Source organism: Danio aesculapii, chromosome 21 (genome assembly GCF_903798145.1).
Source record: "Danio aesculapii chromosome 21, fDanAes4.1, whole genome shotgun sequence".
Taxonomy (NCBI): Eukaryota; Metazoa; Chordata; class Actinopteri; order Cypriniformes; family Danionidae; genus Danio; species Danio aesculapii.
The window spans coordinates 23,224,277-23,245,085 of NC_079455.1; the positions used below are offsets into that span (position 1 = coordinate 23,224,277).

Genomic DNA, 20,809 nt, shown 5'->3' on the forward strand with positions numbered 1-20,809 from the left:
GAATAATATATATAATATATATATAATATAATATAATATAATATAATATAATATAATATAATATAATATAATATAATATAATATACCGTTCATTCATTTTCTTTTCCGCTTAGTCCCTTTATTAATTTTGAGTCGCCACAGTGGAATGAACAGCCAACTTATCCAGCATTTGTTTTACGCAGAGGATGCCCTTCCAGCTGCAACCCATCAGTGGGAAACACCCACACACATTCACAAGCATACACTACACTATGGACAATTTAGCTTACCCAAATCACCTATACCGCATGTCTTTGGACTTGTGGGGCAAACCGGAGCACCCGAAGGAAACCCACGCCAACATAGGGAGAACATGCAAACTCCCCACAGAAATGCCAATTGATCCAGCCGGGGCTCGAACCAGCGACTTTCTTGTGACGCCCTATTATATACAAAATAGCTAATAATATTTTGTCCATTGCAGATAATAATTTTTAAACATTAATAAACACATTATTGCAGGAGCTGTTAGTATAAATTATCTTTGGTTCGGACTGAAAGCAACAACTGTAATACTGTAATTTATCTCAAGAAATGAGTATTGATGGAATAACTTTGACTGGTTATTGTTGTAATTAAAATGTAATTAATTATGAATAGTTGACTATTTAATTTCTAATGCTTAATATTGTCAATTTAAAAAAAAATTTAAACCACCAGAAAATGCTTCAGCAAGTTTGAAAATGTATGCATTTATATATTTATTTTTACTTGTTTTGTTAATTGAGTAAATGAACATAGGGAGTAACAACAGACAATATTACTGTTTACCTCAATCAATGTTTAACTTGTATTGCCTTACAAAAACCAATAATACGACTGAAAATAAGATAGTTTGAAAATCAAATACACATGATTTAAAATAATTCACTCTTAAAATATTTAAATAATTTTAACTATGCAACTTTGTGTGTACAACCCAAAAAAAATAAAAATAAAACTAAATAAATTTATTGTAAAAACTAAAAAAACAAAATGTACTTAAAGAATAAAGTCACCGAATAATCATGTGAATAACTCATGAATAACTAAGTTTCAAGTTTCAAAATACATTTTTAATACCATATCATAAAATGTGTTCTTTTACAGCGGCAAGAGCTCGAAACGGAGAATAAGAAGTTGAAGAATGACCTGAATGAGTTAAGGAAAGCGGTGGCGACAAGGCCGTCTCCGAGAACAGCTCGTCTAATGAGCTCAAGATGGCTACCACCTGCTGCTCAGTCAGCTCAAAGCGGCCAATGAGGAGCGTTGATGTGCGCAAAGAGGAGGTCCTTGATGCTCAAGACCCAAATCGTCAACTCAACAAGACAGTCAGAAAACTTAATCACATCGTGAGTCTGAAAACATGATCTTTATCAGTCCATGCTTTACATTTTAAAGGGATAGTTCACCCAAAAATTTAAATTACCTCATCGTTTACTCTCCCTCATGCTGTTTTAACATACTCTTACCTTCTGTTGGACAAAAAGACAGAAGTAGTAGGAAAACTCTTACTATAGTCATGGGTGCCAGCTAGCAGCATTTTTCACAACGTCTTCTTTGTGTTTAACAGAAGAAAAGAAAACTGAAATAGGTTTTGAAGAAGTGAATGATGACATAACTTTTAAATTCTGGGGAACTTTCCCTTTAAAAGCGCTTTATACCAATATTTTCGTATTGACGCATAGTAATTTCCATTCATCAGCATCACTTAAGCTTCAGTGAAAATATCTTGAATTTTCTTCAGTGAAAGCATCCAACGTGATGATATGCATGGGATAAAGTGAGCAAAAGAAAGTTCAGTGTAATAGGGATGGAGCTTTGCAAACCTGCACTGCTAGTGGCTTATATCCACCTGTCTGTCTGAATCTGCTGAGGTTGGCGGATCAGTGTCAGTTAATTGATTATGCCCGGATAGAAAGCTCTTTTTCTCGTTTTCACTCAGAAAATAGTCTCTGTAAAATAGAGAACAATACAGTACACAGTTTTTCTCTCTGCTACAAAAATATATATTTTCCCCCATTGATATCTTCATTTTATACACACAGAATTCCAACGATGTGTCTGAGTGGACCGACAACAAGAGCCCTGTGGATGCCGAGGACAATGTGGATGCGCCTGCATCAAAGAAGTAAGGCAGTGCAATCTGCATAATGAAGGGCTTGACACCGTTCTCCTCCATGCACTCATTTGTCTTTTTTTTAATGAGTTGGAGAATTGAAACGCTCGCTATCTGAGTCCAGGGCAGGTTTCTGATTCAGCTCTTCATGCTGTGTCTACTTTCATTTTTTGCAGTGAACCTCTGTCACATTTTGGGTCCTGAATTAGCATAGTGTTAAACCGCAACTTGAAGAGGCACTGACAGGTTTGCATGTAAAGGTTGTTCTGTCAAATTTAGGTTTATTGTTTTATGCCACTCAACTTGCAACTTGCGTTTTTTTTTAGTTCTGTTTGACATTGATTTTGCAATATAGTAATGTCTGATGATCTAAATTCAATTCAGGTTAGCTTTCAAGATACTAACCATATAATTAGTGGCCACATTGGTTATTTCTTCATGAACCGGCAGATGAGGCAGTAGAAAAAAGCAATTTCTCTAAGAGAATGAATAATTCCTCCTGATGATCTACAACATTCTCTTAGACTGCATTTACACTTCATGGTTCAAGTGACTCAATTCCCATGTTGCACTGATATGGACCCATGTACGTGTAAGAAGGAAAAAATCACATGGATTCCGATTCACAAAATAAGATTCAGGCCTCGTTCATATGTGGAAATTAATCGATATGAATCAGATCTGTGCCCTCGTGTCTGCAGTGTAAGCAGGTAGATTGAATTTTCACCTGTCAATGCGAGTCGTGCATCATTAAAACACTGTATTTAGTGAAGAATGATGTAACATCACTATAAAACATGTTTTATTAGAATGTGGAATTTTCAAACTTCTAGACAAGACTCTGAGAGTTTTAATGGATGCTTATATCATTCATTCATTCATTTTCTTTTCAGCTTAGTCCCTTATTAATCAGGGGTCACAACAGCGGAATGAAACCGCCAACTTATCCAGCATATGCAGCAGTTGCCCTTTCAGCCACAACTCAACACTGAGAAACTCCCAAACACTACGGCCAATTTAGTTTATTCAATTCACCTATATCGCATGTCTTTGGACTGTGGAGGGAACTGAAGCACCCAGAAGAAACCCATGCAAACATGGGAAGAACAAAGTCTACACAGAAGTGCCAATGGGCCCAGCTAGAGCTCGAACCAGCGACCTTCTTACTGTGAGGCGATCATGCTACCCACTGCGCCCCCTAAAAATATATCACCAGGAAAAATTTTAAGTTATTTATTACAATTGATCTAAAACTTTACATCTGCTGTGTAAAACATATGCCGGATAAGTTGGTAGTTCATTCCACTGTGGCGACCCCTGATTAATAAAGGGACTAAGCTGAAGGAAAATGAATGAATTCATATTTGCAGTATTACACTTTTAACTTCTTTATGATCTAATGTCTTGGTGAGCAAAACGAGACTTAAATATCTTACTGATCCCCGAATGTTGCACTTTCTATAAAGTTACTGACAACTTGGCTCCCAAAATTCACTTTTTGCTCCAATTTGGCACGTACCGAGTTTTACTTTTGAACTACAATGGAGATTTTAAGAAGGATCCCAGAGTACAGCCTATTTAAATTTTTATCTTTGGCTTTTTATCTTTTTATGCCAGTTCAAACCTTAAACCTGTTCAGTTTCCATCCAGGCTGCTCTGAATTCATGACAACCTTCTCTCTGTCCCATTTGTTAAAGTGTCTTTGAAACAATACGAGTCTGAGAGTGACAGATGTGAGATGAGGTTCTGATTACTTGTGAAAGAAATATTTTTCTCATCCCTCGTGGTCTCCGGTTTGGGCACTTAAAACACCTTCTGATTTCTCATGCCATGCATTTTTCGCCTCCCTTTTCTCTATTTCTCATTTCCTGTGGGTTGCAACATCTCCTTGCAGATATTGCTTGGGCAGGCAGATCACTTAAAAACCTGAAACCTTATGCCTGAAAAATACCTAGCTGCATGACCTCTTTACTTGAAGATATGTGGATGAATTGTAATTCAGACGTGCCCTCAGCCTGATCTAACCTGTCATGCTTTGCTTTGCTGAACTAACTGGCCTTGCCTTCTTGTCATTCTTCTCTTTTTCTCTTCGCTTCTCTCCTGCTGCCTTTCCTCTGCCTCTTTGGGCTCTCTTGCACTCGGATGCCAGTAAAGCTCAAGACTGGGTTATTTGAATGAAGATGGCGAGCTAGGCCTGGCTACCAGGGTCTAAAGCAAGTTGCCAGGTTGGCTTTGATTTTATTTATGTATTTTTTCATCACCAGGTTTTGCTGAGTCTTAATACAGTCAAAAGTGTCTAAATCCAAATTTTAAGCTTTAGAATTCACTGAGTATCGTGTTCTAGGTCATAATTAATTTTAAACAGGTCTTCATTTTCCTGTAAACAGACAGGCTTTTATTCTTGCCGTCGTATACTGTTTAAATCAACAGGGGGCGCTGTTTTGTAATGACAATAAGTGTAGAAGTAGTTTGTACGTGGACTTGCTAAATGGATTTGAATATGTATAAACTGAATAGGTTGTGGATACATTTCAAGGACACCCCTAAGAAACAAAACCAACACTAAATGATTCAAAGCATCACATTATTAAATGTGACAGAAGTGAATATGTGACCCTGAATCACACAACTAACTTTTTGAATTTAGAATCATCTATAAACAGGGTTGTATGAATATTGTTTTGTATGATAGGACAATATTTGGCTAAGATACAACCGCCTGACAATCTGCAATCTAATACATAGAAAATGGCCTTTGAAAGTTGTCTAATTGATATCCTTAGCAAAAGCACATTACAAAGTAAAATTGAGTTGATATATTTGAGTTGAGATATTTACAATTTGCAGAACTTTATATTCATGGAACATGATTTTTACTTAGTGTACTAATAACTTTTGGCATAAAAGTAAAATCCATCATTTTTGAATATTTCTTTATTCTAGGTTTTTGCAGACATAGAAAAACAAAGACAGACAGACAAAGCCATCATGTAACAATAAATCTGTGCAAAATGTAAAATAAAGCATTAACAAGGGGAATGGTGACATACAAGACATATGACCTACAAACAGACACAGCAATGAATGTAAAGAGAGAGAAAAAACCTTACAAATCTTGAGAAGTTAAACAATGCTATTAGTATGTATGGTGTTTAAGAAAAAAAAAGACTGGATCCCACATTTTGTCAAATTTCGCAGAGTTCCCTGAAGATGTTACATTTTAAATAAGAATTATTACCCCCATCCCCCCTTTGAACTTTTTCCTTTTTTAAATATTTCCAAATGATGTTTAACGGAGTAAGGACATTTTCACAGCATTTCACAGTCTGATAATATTTTTTCTTCTGGGAAAGTCTTTGTTTTATTTTGGCTAGAATAAAAGCAGTTTTTAGTTAATTAAAAAAACATTTCAAGGTCAAATTATTAGCCCCTTTAAGCTTTATTTTTTTCGATAGTCTACAGAACAAACCATCGTTATACAGTAACTTGCCTAATTACCCTAACCTGGGGTGCGTTTCCCAAACAACGGCGTAACTCGTGGCCAAACTATCAAAGTACGATGCATCGCTTGGAAAAAGAACGATGTAATGACGAGTGTTTCCCAAAACCCCTCGTTCCTAGTTGCAGATCCATCGCTTTGAAAGCACGTTAGTTTAGAGCGTTAAAACGCCCATAATGATGCTCTAGACAGGGTGGTAACAACTTCTTTAGAGAAGAACCCCATCATTTCTTCCTGCAAATTATATTGTTTACACAAACACGTGTTTAAAATAAAATCCAATAGTAGTTTTGGTACAAAAATGCACTCGTTTTCCAATATTAATTGAAATATATGTAACAGCACATATAGGGCCTATGTTTGCTTTACTAATATTATTAAGAAGTTAAACATTACATATTCTTTTTTAAAACATAAAATCACTACAAAAGCTAACATGTATTCTAATATCTACTGTATATACATCTTTTTACAAGTCTACTTTTACAATTTGAACCATGTAAACCACTGCAGAAATGTTCTAACCAACAGGCCCATGTCATATACAGTACAGATACTAAATAGATAACCTACTATAAATTAAAAGCATTAGCGGATACTGTGTTTTTTGTTTTCACAAGCTTTGGAAATGTAACATAAATTCCGCTTTTTAATAATAGGTCAGCAATAGCTTTCGCCATGAGGCTTCAAAATGACATCAAAGTTTTCAAAGAGCCTGCAAAGGGAGTGCAATTGTCAACATGAAGATCGCTAAACTGAACTGTAAAAATAGTTTGAAAGCAAATTACACCTAAGAGTGATGACTTTTTGCTTTTTTATTTTTAATCATTCCAAGTTTACATGTTCTGAAAGAATAGGGCATATGGGGGATAAGTGGGAATAGACACAGCCAGGAACTATGTTTCTAACTACAGACTCCAGAGGTGTAGTTGTAAGTGCACAAGTTTGCAACGCAGTTTGTGAATGTTCGTTGGAACGATGGATTTGGAAATGGCCAAATCAACAAACCATGTTAGTAACGACGGAACTTGTGACCTTATTGGCTAACGATGGTTTTGGAAACGCACCCCTGCCTAGTTAATCTAATTAACCTAGTTAGCCTTTAAATGGCACTTTAAGCTGTATAGAAGTGTCCTGAAAAATATCTAGTCAAATATTATTTACTGTCATCATGGCAAAGATAAAATAATCAGTTTATAGAAATGAAGTTATTAAAACTATAGGGTATATGTGAGCTAGTGTTTCTTCCGGTTAATGTGACTTTTTTCCCCCATTTTTTTATACGGTTCCTTTTACCAGCATCGATGTGTAGTAAATTATAGACTTTGCCATTCATTTAATTGCTCAAGCGTAAAATGAGTCAAAAAGCTGTTTACCACACATGCCCGTCAGAATCGGCAGGCTAGCGCAGAAGCCCATTGAATATACTGGGGTAAAATAAATGTTCATATTCTTTAAAGACATGGTGGGGAAAAGTTTCTCGTATAATTTGAAAACAGGCCTTAAAACGCACCCAAATTTGCAACGGCATACAGTTCACCGCAAGCGCTTAACCCAGGTAAACGACAAATTAAAAGTCTTTTCGCATACTTCGCATATATACCCTATTATGTTTAAGAAATGGTTGAAAAAATCTTTCTCTTGTTAAACATAAGTTTGGGAAAAAATAATCAGGGGGGGGGGGGGGGTAATAATTCTGACTTCAACTGTAATCTAAATCTTTCCAAATGTATTTAAAGAAGCCAGTCAGAAAAAAAGAGACCTAACATTTTTCTTCCAGAAACAAATGATCATGCCATATGTACAGGTTTGGTTGAGAGTGTCCAGAAATTCTGAACAGCCAATAATTGCTATCATTGGGTCAGGGAGTAAAACACAACAGTAACCTTAGCAAAGAACTGAAATGTTCCAAAAATGTGTGTACCACAGTTGACCTTTTTCATAATGTTGTGCTGCGTGTTGGTATGTGTTTCAGACTGCTGGAGACCCAACTGCAGACCCAGACTCGGACAGCACGGGATGAGTTTGGAAGCCCTTCACACGCAGATCGAGCTCCTGAAGGACAATCTGGAGAAGAAGCAGGACATGCTGGACCACTTCTCCACACTTTCTCCTGAAGCTCTGGTGGAGTTCAGTGTGCAGCAGGAGATCACACGCCTCACCAACGAAAACCTGGTGAGAGATGATGATCACAATATGTTAAAAGAATATATTAGTTTTGATATAATATTGTCATTTCTGAAAATAGACGTATTTTTTACCACCAGAGAACATTATGCGACTTAGTTCATTCATTCATTCAACATCGATTATTTTCTTCGGCTTCCTTAGTCCCTTATTTATTAGGTGTCGCCACCGTTGAATGAACCACCGACTATTTCAGCGTATGTTTTGCGCAGAGGATGCCCTTCCAGCCCAACCCAGTACTGGGAAACATCCAAACACGCTCAAATCACACACACTCATACACTATGACCAATTTACCTATTTATATTCACCTACACCACATGTCTTGGATGTGGGGGAAACCTGGAAGAAACCCACACGAACACAGGGAGAACAGAAATAACTCCACATAGAAATGCCAACTGGGCCAGCCGGGACTCTAACAGCAACCTTCTTGCTGGAGGGCGACAATGCCAACCCTGAGCCACAGCTGCCACCCCAACTTAGTTCTTCATTCATAAAAAAATATATGTTTATATTGTATGCCACTGTACGTACTTTTTGTTTAATTCTTGTTTTTTTTCAATCCTTTTTTCGCTTCTCAGTACTTTTAAGGATCTCTTGTAGAATGAGGGGAATTGTAATAAATAAAATAAATGTTTAAAATCACATTTTTGTTATAATTAGGCTTAAATTTTACATTAATATCCAAATTAAATGGATAGAAGTGCCCAAATTTTAAATCGATATTGTTTACTCACCCATACTATACCCATTGACTTCTGTAGTAATTGTTTGTCCTGCTATAAATGTCATTGGTTACAAAATATCTACTTTAAAATAACTTCTTTTGTGTTCAACAGCATAAAGAACATAAAGGTTTAGAACAAGTGGATTATGAGTAAATAGTGTGTACATTTTTATATTTGTGTTAACCATCCTTTTAAATGATAAAACATGACTTGCAGCATACACCAATTCCCAGTGGCGGTTCTAGTTTAAATGGCACTTTTTTTTGCACCTTCTCCCCATGCCGCCCCCAGCAAGATGCCGCCCTGGGCGATCGCCCATATTGCCCATGCCTAAATCCGCCACTGCCAATACCAACACCAATATCTTTGTCATCTTTTTTTTATTATGCAACTGGGCAAATTTATTACCAGATTTTTTCTGAAATAACATTCTAATCTTATTTTTCCTGTAAATATATCTAGAGATCTTTAAAATAAAGTCAGATTGTACCAAATTGTAAAGGATTCTGAAATTATATTATGAATTACATTTTTCTTTCTTTATATCTGTTTTAAGCATGAACGTGTAATTTAGGTTAAATTTAGTTTAAACAATTTGTCAACGGGGTAAGCGTAACAAAAAAAACCTTGAAAAGGTAATATTTTTCTACAATAATATTTGCTTTAATATATCTTATTTCAATTGTTATCAAATTTGCTGGAGGTGATGCAGTGGCGCAGTAGGTAGTGCGGTCGCCTCACAGCAAGAAGGTCGCTGGTTTGAGCCTTAGCTGGGTCAGTTGGCGTTTCTGTGTGGAGTTTGTATGTTCTCCCCGTGTTTGCGTGGGTTTCCTCCGGTTTCCCCCCACAGTCCAAAGACATGCGGTACAGAATGAATTGGGTAAGCTAAAATTGTCTGTAGTGTATATGTGTGAATGAGTGTGTGTGGATGTTTCCCAGTGATGGTTTGCAGCTGGAAGGGCATTCACTGTGTAAAACATGTGCTGGATTAGTTGGCATTTCATTCCGCTGTGGTGACCCCAGATTAATAATGGGACTAAAACCGAAAAGAAAGAAGTGAATGTACCCTGGTTTTAAGTGTTCCTAAACCTCAAAAAGCAATGCAACAACATTGGTATTGGTCTCCAAGGTGCGTTACAAGATAAAACTTATACCTTTAATGCAATATAATTCAGTTTTCATAAAAATGTCATCCACATGCATAAACGTAAAGAAAATGTAGGTATTTTGTTCATCTTTTAAACCATTTTACAAAGAGCAGTGAAGTTTAATTTGTATCCTACTGACAAAACATTGGCCAATAATAATATGACTGTGATGATTTTGTGATCCAGGACCTAAAGGAACTTGTTGAGAAGTTGGAAAAGAATGAGAAGAAGCTGAAGAAGCAGTTGAGGATCTATATGAAGAAAGTGCAAGAGCTGGAAGGTAGATGTCTACCTTTGCTTTGTATGTTTAACTTTTCCTTTAATACCAGATGCTGATTGGCTGTTTGTTTTGTTTCTGTTTTTTACAGTGACTCAGGCCACTAAAAGCCGACCGGAGCTCACTCGTCAGGTCACAGTCCAGAGGAGAGAGAAGGACTTCGAAGGCATGCTGGAGTACTATAAAGAAGATGAGGCCTTGCTGGTCAAGACTTTAATTACAGGTATGTGCGGTTGCATGCAGACAGGTTTTGAATGTAAAGGGCCTAAAGTTGTGATAAATACCTAATTGTTGTTTTTAGACATGAAGCCCAACGCTGTGTCCGCCACTGTCCCCTGCCTCCCCGCGTACATCCTCTTCATGTGCATCCGTCACGCCGACTACATCAATGACGACCATAAAGTTCATTCACTACTGACTGCAACCATCAACGCCATAAAAAAAGTGCTGAAGGTATGAAGCACAACAGCTCACTTCCAGAATTCACTGCATACCTAGTTTAAGGGCTGTTCACACCAAGCAAAATAACGAGAAATATATTTGTTTCCATACAGATGAACTATAATCTGTTTATTTTTAGATTATTTGTATTCTTTTGATCTGGCATTATTTCTTGTAACCAGCAGGTGTCCTCATTGTGAAACTACCCCATCTTAACAGACTATTACTATAGACCCATTTCAATGTGGTCATGTTATTGGTCCATGGACAGTTCCTGCTTGTTGTCTAACTATTTCATAAACGTAACAAGAGGCAATTCAATCATAACTTAATGTTAAAACAGCGATCATAACATTATTTATCAATATGTGGCTCTTTTTGGATTCTCGGAAGCTTTAGAAATGAAAAATGTAAAACAGGAAATATATTGGGGCCATGTTTTTGTTTACTTCCCTAAAAATGGGCTATTGTATACTTTAATTTATCAGCATTACTTTCATAACTTCCATGTTTTTTTATCATTATATTATTTGGTTTATCCAGTTGTTTCCATGATAGTCATTATCTTTAAATAATCTTTTAACCCTTATGTGCTGTTGGGGTTGTTTTCATAGACTCTGAGTTGATTTTGAGTCTTCATTTCTCAATAACGTTTTCTGTGTTTCAGCTAGCAGAATGATTTTTGGTGACAAATCTTATTTTGACACACATTTAGAGAAAATGCTCAGGGAACTTGACTACCCTTTTGTTATGTTCAGGAGGAAAACATCTACTGAATTAAACTGCTGTAAAAATGCATCTGATAAATATATATCTTTTTTCAAATATGTTTGCATAAATCTGTTTATCAACCTCAGTCCTGATCAAAACTACTAAATTGCTTAGAAAAATACAGGATTTTAACTCTTTAATTGCCTTTTTTTTAATGATTTCACTGATTTGGTGAAAAAACACACAAAATAACGTATTTTCAATATAAAAAGTAATTGTGGACTGGATTTTTTTAACCTTTTATCAAACTTTTGGACATGTGAAACAACATAGCCTGTGATGCATTGTTTCTGATTGATTTCATTTTTTTCTTCGTAATTTACTGTTGGTGGATGTTTTTGCCCCATTTACTTCCATTATAATTACATTTATTAACTGTAAAGCCATGACAGCATATAATCATGCAGTTTTAATTGTTGGTGGTTTTCCCTCTTGGGAAGAGGTCAGATTTGTCATTTTTACTGTTGATCATCAGTTGACGCCATTAACCATTTAGACACGCCTGTGCAAAAAAAGCTTAGTCTCTGGATTTTATATGGAGTATAACAGCAAATTAGTGTGTGTGTGTATATGTGTCTGTAAGTGTGTGAGAGTGTGAGAATGACATTTGCGCACTTACCTTGATGTGTCTGAGAAAATCAAAATATGCATCTTGGCTCTCAGAACTACATGGAGTAAATAAAAACAAAACTGTGTATTTATGCATCATCAAATGTGGTTATAATGGAAGTCAATGGGGCAAAAACAGCCACCAACAGTGTAGGACTTTCCAGTATGTGTCAGTATTGTTTATAATATGTATATTATTAATGCTAGGTTATTATGCTTCAGAGTATTTAAAGAATAAAATAAAGTATGTATATTTTCCATGTTAGTTTAAATGCAGGCACATATATATTGTATTTTCATATATGTCATAATTCTGATTCTGATTATGGAGATGTGTATTACCGTTTCTAGCCGATAGGTTGTGTCTGTATATAAATTAAGATGCAAGTTTCGTTTTTCCTCAGTTATTGTTTGGGGCCGGTACGCTTGCCGGTTTATAACCTAGCTAGCTAGCTAGCTACTAGCAACTGTTGATTAAACGAGGAAGGCCGTCGAAGTTTGACAGACTAGTGTAACGCCAGTACTTAGGCTGTCTAAATGTGGATGAACATTGTGTGTGTGAACGCAATAAAAGTTCAGCAGTGGCTCCAGTTGTATCCATCGTACTTGCCCTGAAACCCTTCCAGTGGGGAGTTTATTGAGGTACAGTGAGTAACTCGGTAAAAACTGGACAAACAGTACATTAAGGAGAAAATGTTGTTACTAATCATTCACATGCCCAAGACTGCGATAAAAAGTTAAAATAAATCAGTCCACAATTACTTTATATTGAAAATACGTCATTTTGTGTGGGCTTCTTTAACCAAAGTCAGTGACATCATTTGTGAACTTGTCAATTAAAGTTAAAATTAATCTGAATTCTTACAGCAGTTTAATTTAGTAGATGTTTTCATCCCGTACATTACAAAAGTGTAGTAAATCTGAACAGTGCACAAGGGTTAAAAGAGGGCTTTAAGCAGTGTGCTTCTCAATAGGGTTGTTTGTATCTTTAAATTGTACAAGACCTTTCATTTTCAATGCATTCTGACTGGCTGTCAGAATTTTATCGTTCATCAGTTGGGAAAAATGATTCTGAAAGTGATCCCAATGAGATTGTTCCTCTGTATCGTTATGCTTGTAGTTGTGGTGGTGTGAACTATGCTATTCTTGTGAACGATCTTTATAACTATCATGCTAAGTTCACCACCACAAAATACTATTTACTCAGCATTTACTCACCCTCAAGTGACTCCAAACATTTATGAGTTTCTTTTTTTTATCTTGTTAACACTGATGAAGATGTTTTGAAGAATTTTGGAAACTGTGTAAGTCGATTGGCCACTGCTTTCCTAAATTCTTCAAAGTAACTTCTTTTGTGGTCATCAGAAGAAACTCAAACCGGTTGAGAACAAGCAGAGGAGGAGTAAATGTTTACAGAACTCTCATTTTTGTGTGTATTTTTCCTTAAGAAAAGTTATAATTTGGCAAGTACTTATTTGGTTGATCAAAAGTGACAGTGAAGACTTTTCAAAACTTATAAAATGATGGTATCAAATAAATTTGATGAAACCTTACCAACCTTAGACCTTTAAACAGTAGTTTGTAGTTATATGTTTTTAATCCTCTGTTTATTGACTGTCCAGAAAAACAACGATGACTTTGAGATGACCTCCTTTTGGCTGGCAAATGCGAGTCGACTACTACACTGTCTGAAGCAGTACAGCGGTGACGAGGTGAAACTTTAGTCCTTTTACATTGTTTTCCTTTTTCTTGCATTGCTGTTTACTGGATTTTTTTATATCTGATCATTTAATTTTGCTAATAGGAACGCTAGCTGCTTTTACCACATTTAAATTATTCCTTTTCGAATTAAATAAGCTCAAGTGATTTATAAAAGATTGGCTTTTAAAGACCCCGCTGACCCAGTTTTAATATTTGAATAAAATTGTGAAATTCAATAAGGTGGTGTCTCTTTTACATGACAAAAAGTCTACAGCGGACCATCAAAAATAACCAGTGCTCGGTATGATTTGCCTGTCTAATTCTGTCCTAGGCATTTATGACCCAGAACTCTGCCAAGCAGAACGAGCACTGCCTGAAGAACTTTGACCTGGCGGAGTATCGACAGGTTCTGAGTGACCTCTCCATCCAAATCTATCAGCAGCTCGTGAAAGTTGCCGAGGCCAACATGCAACCTATGATCGGTAGGTACAGAGAGACACCAAACCAAAGACGATCGATCATTAGCACTGTACGTTTATTCATAACGAGTGTGTTTTTGTGTTTTGGTAGTGTCTGCCATGCTTGAGAGCGAGAGCATCCCCAGCCTGGCCGGAGTGAAGCCCATGGGTTACAGGAACCGCTCCTCTAGTGTGGACTGTGAGACCGGAGGTCCCGCGGGGTATACGCTTCAGGCACTGATCAAACAGCTGGCTCAGTTTTACTCCATTATGGCAGACCACGGCCTGGACCCTGAGATCAGCCAGCAGGTGCTTCGCCAGCTCTTCTACTCCATCAATGCAGTGACCCTCAACAACCTGCTGCTGCGCAAAGACGTCTGCTCCTGGAGCACTGGCATGCAGCTCAGGTACACATTTTTAATGCTTTTGGGCCAATAGACATTTTTCTTAGCAGTCATCATAGTTGGGTAAACTTAAAGAGCAGTAAATGGGTTTATACCGTCTAAACACGAATTTTGTCACTGCTTTGGAGAACACTGGACACTTAACACTAACATACTATACTGATACTAACTATATACTATATAACTATATACTGATAACGTAACTGTACTGATACTAACACCTGAAAAACATTATTTTAATTTCATGGGACCTTTAATATTGCTTTGGAAGAAAAAGAAGGGTCCTACAGGTAAGTACTCTATTTGGAGAGATATGATATGAAGCAAGTTAGGTTCTTTTTGAAGGGAAAACTTGAGCAGTTTGACAAGATCATTTATATATAACCATGGTGCCAATAGCCTAGTGGTTTGTGCGGCAACACATTGCACTGAGGGTGCTCATGACAACCCAAGTTCAATTCCCGGCTCGAGGTCCTTTGCTAATCCTTCCCCTCTCTTTCTGCTCCCAATGCTTTTCTGTCTGTAATCTCCACTGTTCTATCCTAATAATGGTGAAAAGCCCCTAAATAATTTTGTATGCTACCTTGGTAAAAACCCTAAGTAAAGCGTCATTTGTATGTGTTTATCTTTTTCTTTGATCGTACTCTAGAGTTTAAACAGGTCTTTGTAAATGGATCTGTAAATGGTTTGTGATGTGTTTTTTAGTCCTGGGCAAAAATAGATTAATCGCACCCAAACTAAAAGTTTGTTTTGACATTTGAATTTAAGTGTGTGTGTATTTATTATGCATATATAAATACACATGCCTGCATATATTTCAGAAAACGTTTATTTATATTTAGATATAATATGTACAGTTAGGTCCATAAATATTTGGACATTCTAACATTTTTGGCTCTATACACCAACACAATGGATTTGAAATGAAAAGAACAAGATGTGCTTATAACGCAAACCTGGTCCAATTACTTTTGGACCCTTAACAAGTGGGAGGCATGTATGCAAAGTGTTGTAATTCCTACAGCATTCACCTGATTTGGATGCAAATACCCTCAAATTAAAGATGACAGTCTGCAGTTAAAGCACATGTTGTTCATTTCAAATCCATTGTGTTGGTGTATAGAGCCAAAAATGCTAGAATTGTGTCGATAGCGATGTATGGACCTAACTGTAGATGTATACGATACAATTTGTTGCACTCTTTGCATAGGAAAAATATGTCAATTGTGAAACCTTTTTGGTATCTTTGTCTTCAATAAAACATAATTAAATGAAAATGATTTGAAAAAAGTAATGTCAGATGAATGTAACTTGTGGTTTCAGGTACAACATCAGTCAGCTGGAGGAGTGGCTGAGAGGGAAGAACCTGCACCAGTGTGGAGCTGTGGCCACTATGGAGCCGGTCATTCAGGCCGCGCAGCTGCTGCAGGTGAAGAAGAAAACGTCACAGGACGCTGAGGCCATCTGCTCGCTCTGCACTGCACTCAGTTTACAGCAGGTACACATTTCACTTTTAAATTTTTCCTTTCTATTCGTTGTTTTGTTTTGTTGTTACTTCTATTAACTTAGTTTTTCTCTACCTTAGATTGTGAAGATTCTGAACTTGTACACACCACTCAATGAGTTTGAGGAGCGAGTCACTGTTTCATTCATAAGAGACATACAGGTAAGAGGATGCACACATTCATACAGACACTTATTATTGAAAATATTTAAGCATTCCATATTAAAAACAATGATATTTTGAGGTCACCGCATAAGTTACTGAACATACTCCTGCTTGAAATGTTTAATGCTGCATCCCAATTTGCATACTATCCATCCTAAATAGTATTCGAAAATAGAATTAGTACGTCCCAAACCATAGTATGTTGAAAAAAGTATGCCAAAGGTTCCCAGATGGTCTACTATTTCTTGTAAAAATGCGAAATGTAGAACCATAGTCCATAGTCTAACCCAGACCTGGCCATTTACGGCCCGCGGGCCACATGCAGCCCGCTCGACCTATTAGATCGGCCCACGTGAAGTATTTATTTAATTTAAATTCAACCGCAAACAGGGCCTTCCAATGCACAGGTCTGATATTGTGAGTGAACTTTTGCGCTCTCAGTTTTATTATTTCAAAGGGAGACGCACCTGTTCAGCGTGCAAATAGGAAGAGATACACATGTAGTATGTCATGCTCACGTTTTCCAGGGGCCGTGAGTTGAAAAAAACTGAAACATTTCAGTGCCACGAGCGAACCACGAGTCATGTGACATGAACCAACCAGGGAACGTCACACTTTGTATGGAATTACACCGTAAAAAAAAGGTAGACTAATTACCTCAGATTAATGATTTAACAAATGCAGATACAGATTCTCTCTCGGTGATGATCATTACAGCACAAATGACTTCAGTGCACTTGTTCAGCCCAACACAGGCTAGAATTCGCTCACTGAATATAAAAAAATAAGAATAAATAAATATTAACTAAGGTGAAGCAATCAAATTTGAAGGGAAAGAAGTGAAATATTATGCAATGGCCAAGTCAATCACCTGATTTGAATCCGATTGAGCTTGCATTTCACTTGCCGAAGACAAAACTGAAAGGAAAATGCCCCAAGAACAAGTGGGAACAAAAGTCAGTTGCTGTAGAGACCTTGCAAAGCACCTCAACAAAAGATCCAAATACCCAACAACACTGTGGTGTTGATGTGAGTGGAAAGTACCACATGTGTATCTCTTCCTATTTGTGCGCTGAACTTCATTTGAAATAACGAAACTGAGAGTGCAAAAGACACTATATGTTAAAGTGCTCTTTTGTTGACTCGCAATATCAGATCAGAATAAATAATAACAAAGGTGAAGCAATCAAACAAACAACCCCGCTGCATTTATATGAAGTCGATATTGTCATGCTGGTCTTTAAAATACTTTTTGTGTCAAATTGATTCTTTTTTAAACTAGAGTTTTTATGAATGTTTATTGAATAGTTTCACAAAATGTTTTTATTTTTTGAAAACAAATAACTATTGGTCTGGCCTTCTAAACCCGCCGGAAAAATTAATAGCCCCCCTGCTGTAAACACTAATATTGCCCACAATACAATGCACGTTAATACGATTAGTACTTCAAACTTGGGTAAAAAGTGTAAACAAACTACAAACATGGACGCTCAAGACCAACTGTCAAGTAAAGAGGCTTTGGTAAAGATGTTTTAAGACTATTAGTTCATATCTAGCCAACTTTTAAAAAATTGAAATCACGTTTTCCATGTTATATTTCATCTGCAACATCAATATGAACTTCTATAAAGACGTGTTTGAAAAATGTACATATTTATCCAAAGACCTGAGGAGATTTCTCTGCATGAAAAACTTGCGAATGTCAGATTAACCTTCTGCTGCATCTCCAATAAGGTAGGTAATTAAATATGAAGGAAATTATTGACAGGACTCATAACTAAGCAACATAACGCCCATTAATGAAGTAGTATGTCCCAAAACTTGCAAACTCATCAGTTAAACACTCAAATGTATGTACAATTTGTTCAGAAAAAACGTACATACTTTAAAGAAGTAGTATCAGTATGCAAATTATGAATATTTTCTGATGCCTTCTCAACGCAATTATCTGATAAATACGCTCACTGTCCTCCACAGAATCGCCTCCAAGATCGGATAGAAAACAACCAACTGCTGGCGGACACGAAATACACCTTCCCCGTGCTCTTCCCGTACACTCCTTCCAACCTCAGCCTGGAAACCATTCACATCCCAGCCTCCCTCAGCCTGGACTTCCTGACGCGGGTCTGACATCTCCGTCTCTCGGTCTTACACTGAGCTCCGACCCAATCCTTCCTGCAGAAACCAGAGCTGGCCGGACGCAGATCTGCAAAAATAACCCACATACTAACACCACCAATGCTACCTGTGGGGTGTAACCAGATGAACCGTCTTCTCCCTGACCGACTAACTGTGGTGTTGAAGTCTGATGAACCATGCGGTGTAAATAAGCTGTCTGCCTTTTCACTTACTTCCTGAACAAAGTGAAAACACTGTATTTTGGATTGGGATGCGTTTGACTAATACTTATGATTAAATGGAAATGAAAATAAGAGGGGTTTTGGGCTACTGACACTAAACACTAATACGAGAGTGTGTGTCCGTCATGTGTCTGTGTTGGTCTGCACTGATTTCTGTGTGTTTGTAATGGAAAAGTGTATTTTATTTTCCTTTGCCTGTGCTGGAGTTTCATCTCAGAGAACATGGACTCCTACTGAAGCAGCGCCGCCATCTTGTTTTTTATTTTCTAGGAGAACTTTGAAATTGGGCTCCCGAGATTCTTTTCCACAGAAGACGCAGGAAATCTCTGCATTGCAATGGCTGTTTCCAATCTGGATCTGTTGCTCTGAACAGGGCCTTTTTCTGTTTTTCCCATGTGTCGAAGAAGACTCGGGGGCCCTGAAACACAGAGCCAAAGGGACAGGGCTGATAGCGAAAGTGTCATTGAGAAGCGGAAGTACAGTATGTGAAGCGGAGAGACTCAGGACGTTGAGAGGAGTTCGAGCTGGGATATTTAATATGCTGAGGAAATAAATAATGGTGTGATTGTCGTCTGTCGGTGGAATCTAGAACGTGCTGGAAAGTGTGTGCACCCAGAAAGCATTTTTTGGTTTTTAAAAGATGTCTAATAGATATCTAATAGACGTCTAAACATAGTAGTCTTGGCTAAAACAAGGCTAAATTTGGGCTGTAATAAACGTCTCAGAATAGGCCAAAACTAGACTAGTCATCAAACAAACAGAAATGAATGACTACACCTATAAAGTCTGTCTAATCTGTCTACTTGACGACTAGTCTAGTTTTGGGCTACTCTTAGACGTCTATTAGATTTTCACTGACAGTTGAGCTTTGTTTTAAGCTGTCTACGTTCAGATGTCTATTAGACGTCTATTAAACACAAAAATGTTTGCTGAGCAGGGTGTGATGTAGAAATGTATTTCAGGAGGTGTCGTATAAACTGGAATGAGTACAAAAAAAGGCATTCTCAAAACTAGCAGGTTCCGATTTCACGAAAGCAATTATCTCGATTGACTTTATACTGTTGCACAGCTCTGCAAACGATCATGTGCAGTCGATAGCAATAACTACGCACTTTTTCTTTGACCTTTTATGAAAAGTACATTTTTATATAATCTCTACAATGTTTCCCCTTGTACGTTGCCAACTGAATGGGCTGTTCTGCAAGAATAGTGCATTGTGTCGATTCAGGAAACTTCATTTGTTTCGAAGTGATCATCTTTTAGTTTTAGCTTTCAGCATTTACGCGCTCCAGAAGTCAAATTTTCATCGCTCTGAAGATATTCTCAGTCATTTCGATGCCAATAAAGAGTTGTCAAATAGTTCTTTCAGTGTCAATAAAGAACTGTCCATTTTCAGTGTTGTATTCCTGCGTTATTACGGGGGTGTGGGGGGGGTTAATTGGGGAAAAAAACTGACAATTAGAACACTAGTAACCAGTTTTATTTTTATACTGTCTCTCTCTCTCTCTCTCTCTCTCTCTGTGTGTGAAAGTGTGTGCCCTTATGGTGAGTCTGTGCATACATTTTATACTTGTTAGGCACAACTGCCCTCACTTTATATAGTGTAATACTTACATTAGGGTGTTCTGAGTAAACAATCAGAAACTTCATAATCCAGCAGGGTTGTACAATAAAATGTTTCTACCACAAAATCATTATAAATTTATTCATGCTTTATTTCTGTAAATACAATGCTGAGAGCTTTACCTAAATACCCAGTCTAACAAAAAAGCACAGTGTTGTCCATGCTCTTTATACAATTAGTGTAAGAAATTAATTAATTAATTAGTGGTACAATTATTAAAAATGTAAGAGAGCATTATGTATAAAGCAAAACTTTGCAAATGATTACAAAGGGTTTTGAATTACACCTTGCCTTGCTTTCTGTGGACAGTTACTGAGCTTCTCAGTCAGTGTTTCATGCATAATCATTTCTTTATTCAATATGTTGTGTGAAACATTATCGTTTTTAGATTTAATGCATTACAATGGGATGGCATATGCAGAAGTAATAAAAAAAAGACCAGCCAAGTATTGGGACACTTGCCAAGCAAAGTACATTGATACTGGTGAACATCTATTGTCTCGATTTTAAAACAAAATCTATACAAATGACCTGTTTATGAATCATTCCTAGCTTTTTTTTTTTTTTGAGGAAAATGTTCAGTAAACAGCTTTTTTTCCTGAAGTCAACAAAATTTGGGCAACAGGCTTGAAAAAACAATGCTGAACAGAGCTGATTTTCATTTTAAACAATAAACTAATGGAAAACTTTTCACTTGAAGGAGGTCAACAAATGTCCCTTGATTTAGTGACTTGCAACATGTTCAGGCATACTTATAAATCACAGTCCTTCATTTTATACTTTGACACTATGT

At 37.0% G+C, this 20,809-nt stretch overlaps 1 protein-coding gene across 1 annotated transcript in view; it reads left to right on the plus strand.

Annotated features, from left to right (window-relative positions):
• myo5b (myosin VB) overlaps nt 1-19,785 on the plus strand; it is a 103,187-nt gene extending 83,402 nt beyond the window's left edge. The window contains 17 exon segments of the mRNA XM_056447202.1: nt 1,129-1,203; nt 1,206-1,230; nt 1,233-1,285; nt 1,287-1,310; nt 1,312-1,374; nt 2,067-2,149; nt 7,612-7,660; nt 7,662-7,811; nt 9,889-9,982; nt 10,071-10,202; nt 10,281-10,432; nt 13,423-13,512; nt 13,833-13,983; nt 14,072-14,366; nt 15,687-15,861; nt 15,949-16,029; nt 18,010-19,785. Of these exon segments, the coding sequence (XP_056303177.1) occupies nt 1,129-1,203; nt 1,206-1,230; nt 1,233-1,285; nt 1,287-1,310; nt 1,312-1,374; nt 2,067-2,149; nt 7,612-7,660; nt 7,662-7,811; nt 9,889-9,982; nt 10,071-10,202; nt 10,281-10,432; nt 13,423-13,512; nt 13,833-13,983; nt 14,072-14,366; nt 15,687-15,861; nt 15,949-16,029; nt 18,010-18,162 (1,845 nt within the window). The 3' untranslated portion in view covers nt 18,163-19,785.
• Nucleotides 19,786-20,809: the final 1,024 nt, after the last annotated feature.